Below are 6,122 nucleotides of genomic sequence, written 5' to 3' on the forward strand. Positions count from 1 at the left end.
TCAAGAACCTACATCCGGGAGATCGTACGACTTCATGGAGTACCGATGTCCATCATCTCAGATAGAGACAGCAGGTTCACTTCCAGATTTTGGCAATCATTGCAAAAATCCATGGGAACAAGGTTGGACATGAGTACAGCATACCACCCTCAAACTGACGGACAGAGTGAGAGGACGATCCAAACCTTGGAAGACATGTTGCGAGCATGTGTAATCGACTTTGGCAAGGCATGGGATATTCACTTGCCTTTGGTCGAGTTCTCTTATAACAATAGTTACCATACTAGTATCAAGACCGCTCCATTCGAAGCCCTTTACGGCCGTAAGTGCAGATCACCCCTGTGTTGGACGGAAGTGGGCGACACACAATTGGCAAAAGGTCTAGTCCCTAATAGCACCCTCACTGGTCCGGAGATCATCAGAGAAACTACCGAAAAGATCGTGCAAATACGAGAACGACTGAAGTCCTCAAGGGATAGGCAAAAGAGCTATGCCGATAGGAGACGTAAACCCTTGGAATTCCAGATTGGCGACCGTGTGCTACTAAAGGTCTCACCCTGGAAGGGCGTGATACGCTTTGGGAAGCGTGGAAAGCTAAATCCCAGGTACATTGGGCCCTTCGAAATCATTTCGAGAGTTGGTCCAGTGGCCTACAAACTCCAACTTCCAATCGAGCTTAACAAAGTGCATCCAGTATTCCACGTATCAAACCTGAAAAAGTGTTTGTCCGACGAAACACTTGTAATTCCACTCGATGAAATCGAGTTAAACGAAAATCTTAACTTTGTGGAAGAACCCGTCGAGATCATGGATAGGGAAGTTAAACGGACTAAGCAGAGTCGCATTCCAATAGTAAAAGTTCGATGGAATGCTAAGAGAGGACCCGAATCCACATGGGAACGGGAAGACCAAATGCTACAGAAGTATCCGCATCTCTTCCTCAGCCCCTAAAACTTTTATCTTGTATTTAATTTTGGGACAAAATTCCCTCTAACGGGGGGATGATGTAACAACCCGTTATTTCCGGGCATTATAAATCGAGTCTTGTAACCTCTTTGGAATGTAATAGGAATATCATCGATAAATGAATTATTCAAAAGCTCTGATTGGAGTACACTATGTAGTAGATATCGTCTTAAGGTTTCCAAATATATAAAGAACACTAAAATCCGGGTTATGACGAAGAAGTTATGACCATTCTAAGATTTCCGACAAAACCGACAGCACCGATTAAACGGAAAACGCAAAGTTTCAATATGATAGCATTTAGCCTTAGGTATCTAAATGAAAGTTATAGATAACATTAAACCGTGAGCGTACTCAAAAAGAACGTCCAAATCTGACTTCGTATGAGGAAGTTATGATTTTTCCAAGATCCGAATATAGCAGTAGACAGCTAAAAACTCGAATCGGAGATCGAGCGACTTTTGGCCGGAATGACCTAAACGAGAATCGAAGGTCTCGACAATGGTATTTCAGCGATAAAAAGTCTGGCAAAAACCGACATCAGATAAAGAAGTTCTGAATTTTCAAAGAAATTCCTTAAACACGATGAGTTATAAAATAAATAATAAAAATAATTTCGGAATTTGCCAATGGAGTCTAAACGAAAGTTGTAGAGCGTAGTCTCACCTACGCGTGGATATAAAGACCATCGAAAACGGAGTTCGTATGAAGAAGATATGAATTTTTGAAGTTTATTAAATAAATTATATATTTATTTAAATCAAAATTTCGGACCTTATCCGAAGAGGAGTCAGCGTCCTCATCCGGGTACGCGCTGCGTACCCCTGTACGCCCTGCGTACCCGAGAGACTTGGCCTCTGATCGTCCACGTCGCCCTATCCGAGCCATCCGACCCGTCCGACCCGTCCGAAGTACCCGACCCGTCCGACCCGCTGTCCCGTCCGACCCGCCGTCCCATCCGACCCGCGTACCCAGCAACCCGTCCCATCCGAAGCCGAGGCAGTCGAGGCTTCGGTCATGCATGACGTACGCGTACGCGCTGCGTACGGGCGTACGCCCCGCGTACCGAGGCGGTTCAGCCTTCCTATAAATAGGATGCGAGGGCTTCCGAGAAAAATGCTCATTTCTCTCCTCTCTCTCACAATCTTGCCTCGTTTTCCGTGCACGTTCAAACCCGAAGCTCTGGTCTTTTTGCTCAAGTCCCGAGGGTCGATTTTACTCCCGAGATTCCCGAGAGTCCCGAGGAAAATCCGTTTCCCGAGACGAAACTCTGTCCGGTTTTCCATCTCGCTATCTTCAAACTATCAAGTGAGTTCACATCCCCTTCGAACACTCTTTAAATACATTTTAAATGCTTTTATACTCTTTTAGGGGAGGAATACAAGTAAACACACGACTAAAATCGTGTGAAACATCAACCTTTTGATATACTTTTCATACTGTTGTTTTAACTATCTTATGAAGTTATTATGATGCAAAACACCTCACAACACAGCTTTACCCTCTTGGGATACAATATGTTTATAAATAGAAATATGTTTTATTTATACGTTTACATACAAATACATCATATCAAGGGTAACATTCTTTACTAAATCATTTTATGCATTCAAAGAACTTATGATTTATGCTTTGTCAAACATTGTGAAAAAGGATAAACTTTGCATACAAACTACTACTTTAATACAGACTTAGTTGAGAATCCGTGAGACGTGTACATCTTCAAACACTGCCTTTTAGATAAAAGGTATCGCTACAAGTCCTGTCTATAACCAGAGTCTCCCGTTCGGAGAACGTGTCAAATGTGTATAGATCTATACGGGAAGTCATGATCCCGCGCCCTGACTGTTAGCTACAGTCCGTCTTTTGGGGTGACAGTTGTCATAATGCTACGACGCCTGAAGAACGTCGCTACAAGCATATTATGTTTAGTATGGTTATAAACTCATCGGATATACAATTATTATGGTATTATGCTTTTATGAACGAGTAGCTATTAAAACTATTCTTCATCTAACAAGTGCGATCTTCGTATAGCTTTACTATGTAAAACTATGACACAACTTACAAGCACGTCGTTTGCTTGCGATTTTCGGTCTTAGAGACTGCCAGTGATGTCAGGAAAATAAGGGTTTTTCCTGTATACAAACCAAACAACTAATAGGAAAATAAGGGGTACAATTAATTGCAACTTATATCACGAACATTCATATGCATTTCATACTTTTATAATTAAATAAGGGTTTTTCTTGGAAAACACAACAAATCATATCTCAACTATTAGGGAAAATATGGGATTTTCTGGATCTAATACATTCATTTTCAACACACGAATCATAACTCGTTACAATTGAAATACTACATTTTCTGGAAAACATACAAACACTTTCGAATGGCATACATCTTCTCAAAACACCACTTATGAACTCACCAACTTAAATGTTGACACTTTTTCTTTGAAATAACTTGTATTCTCAGGAAACCGCTAGACCAGGTAGCAACTACTTCTGAAGACTAACGCGCTGGCGTTAGTAACATATTTTGGATCACCATTTTGTATTTGATTTCTTTTGCAAACATGTAACATCTACAATCATGTAAACTTTTCAAATATATTTATATTATGGTGGTGTGTACTTTCCTTTCTATGAACTGTTATGATACTGAATATGACGTCCTCCGCCCTCGAACGTTTCCGCCGTTCTGGTTTGGGGGTGTGACAGTATTAAGGACCCAAGAGTTAGAATAGGGTGAGTTATTAGATAGAATAGTGTAAATACCTACATGGTTGGGTTTGACTTTCCCATCCTTCACATCTTGCTGGTACTTTGAGCAGTTTGTTGGACCAGCCCCCTACAGCCCCTGGACAAAATAAAAAGGAAAACAAGGAAGTGTTCCCTGTTGTTGCACATGAGAAGAAAAAGGAGAAAGCAGATGGAGATGTTACTTTAATCTGGACTCAACTACTCTCTATTAATCAAAAGCAAGTGGCTATAAATAGCCTACAAAAAACTAACGGGAATAAACAACCTAAAGCCTAAAAACTAGCCATTACTCCTAAAGAAAAGCACCTACAGTGACCAAGTATTCATCACGTTTTCTGTATTTGAACTTGGTCAAAATTCCTTTATTCAAACATTAAATAAACAATCAAATACTACCCATACCCATAACTTCAATAAACCCATGACCCATGTCAAGATTACCCAACACTCAACCCTTTAATCTTGACATCAATCTGATTCTTCAAAGCAGTGCTAGCTCATTATCATCTTCAGTCAAGAACCTTGATTCTCTCTTTATATGCCTTCAACAGTTCAACCTTCCCACAGCTTCCTCAAGTGACATGTACTCTATCTCAGAGTATTGCTCAATAGATGCAACAATCTGCAAAAACTTCTTAGGAACCGAATTTAGTAGTTTTCTTACCACTATCTCATCCTCTAAGCTAGACCCAAGACTCTTAAATTTGGATGCAATCTCACTAAGTTTCCCCGAAAACTCATCAATCGTGTCACCCTCTTTCATCTTCAACATCTCTAGCTCGGTTCTAAGTGTTTGAAGTCTTGCTTTTTGAACTCTTTCGGCTCCCAAATACTGCACACGAAGCGCTTCCCATAAATCTTTTGCATCCTTATGCTTAGCCACTTGAAGCAATATATCTTCAGGTAGAGTTTGAAACACAAATGCTCTTGCCATCAAATTTTTCTTTACCTCAATCGATTTTCCAGTTTCCGGATTAACCGCTTCCCACAAGCCGTATGCTTGTAAGATCGACTCCACCATAATTGACCAACTTGTATAATTTGTAGTTGTTAACTTGGGGCTTTGTAGTGGGATACTTTGGCTAGTCACGGGTACAACCTGACTTGATCCTCTCGGGTTTGTTGCTAGCATCTTCCCTCACTTGACCTTTCTTCTTGTACACAACCAACCAATTCAGATCACACACACAGATCACACAGATCTGATTTATTTTCTATCCTTTTTCTTTCTTCAAACCACCCACACACACTTGCAGGTGCACCATAAATATTGTTTTCTGATCTTCTTTCTCACTTTGATTAACTTCTTCACATAGATTGGCTTCACCACACAGGTTCTTGTCTTTTTTGTTCACCCAGAACTTGAATTGAGCACACAACACTTTCTCAGCACACACCACTTTCTTAGCACACAACTTTTTCTTCACATAGATCAAAAGAAAAACCAATCACACATATTTTGTTTTGGAACTCGACTCACACAGGCTTTCGGCTCACACAGAACTGCAATAGCAACAAGTTCACATAGAACCTCAGGTTCACATAAAACCTCTTCAAAGATCCCACATGTTGAGTCTAGGGCTCTGATACCAAATGTTGGACCAGCCCCCTGCAGCCTCTGGACAAAATAAAAAGGAAAACAAGGAAGTGTTCCCTATTGTTGTTGCACATGAGAAGAAAAAGGAGAAAGCAGATGGAGATGTTACTTTAATCTGGACTCAACTACTTTCTATTAATCAAAAGCAAGTGGCTATAAATAGCCTACAAAAAACTAACGGGAATAAACAACCTAAAGCCTAAAAACTAGCCATTACTCCTAAAGAAAAGCACCTACAGTGACCAAGTATTCATCACGTTTTCTGTATTTGAACTTGGTCAAAAGTCCTTTATTCAAACATTAAATAAACAATCAAATACTACCCATACCCATAACTTCAATAAACCCATGACCCATGTCAAGATTACTCAAAACAGTTCCGCTTCCAATGCGACTTTTCATGGAAATAGAAGCATTCAGCCTCTTTTGGGTCGGAAGAAGGAGTGACAGAACCTTTCTTGGCTCCACTTGAAGAAGTGACATCAAGGGTCTTACCCTTGGTACCCTTCTAAGGGCTCTTCCTCTTCTTCCCTCTCCATTTCTCGATTGCCAGGATAGGGGCGGAGTTTGGAGTAGGAGTAGGAGTGTTAATAACCGTCTTACCTTTAAGACTTATTTTTGCGGTCTTTAGTAGTCCTTGAAGTTTGCTGAGTGTGACTTCTTCCTTATTCATGTGGTATGTCATGCGGAATTGATCATAACATGAGGGTAAGGAGTGTAAAATGATATCTATTGCTAGCTCCTCGGGGAAGTTCACATGAAGCTTCAAAAAATGATCCACATACCTTTGCATT

At 40.5% G+C, this 6,122-nt stretch overlaps 1 protein-coding gene across 1 annotated transcript; it reads right to left on the reverse strand.

Annotated features, from left to right (window-relative positions):
* Positions 1–4,275: 4,275 nt before the first annotated feature.
* Positions 4,276–4,752, reverse strand: LOC145068183 (uncharacterized). The gene has a single exon (XM_079015159.1). It carries the CDS (start codon positions 4,750–4,752, stop codon positions 4,276–4,278), a length of 477 nt encoding a protein of 158 aa, XP_078871285.1.
* Between the last annotated feature and the right edge of the window lie 1,370 nt (positions 4,753–6,122).

Source organism: Lactuca serriola, chromosome 8 (assembly GCF_051521515.1).
Source record: "Lactuca serriola cultivar US96UC23 chromosome 8, Lser_US96UC23_V15, whole genome shotgun sequence".
Lineage (NCBI taxonomy): Eukaryota > Viridiplantae > Streptophyta > Magnoliopsida > Asterales > Asteraceae > Lactuca > Lactuca serriola.

Bases quoted from the DNA above. Each gene is read 5' to 3' on its own strand.
- LOC145068183 (XM_079015159.1), bottom strand. From the start codon at position 4,752: ATGGTGGAGTCGATCTTACAAGCATACGGCTTGTGGGAAGCGGTTAAT.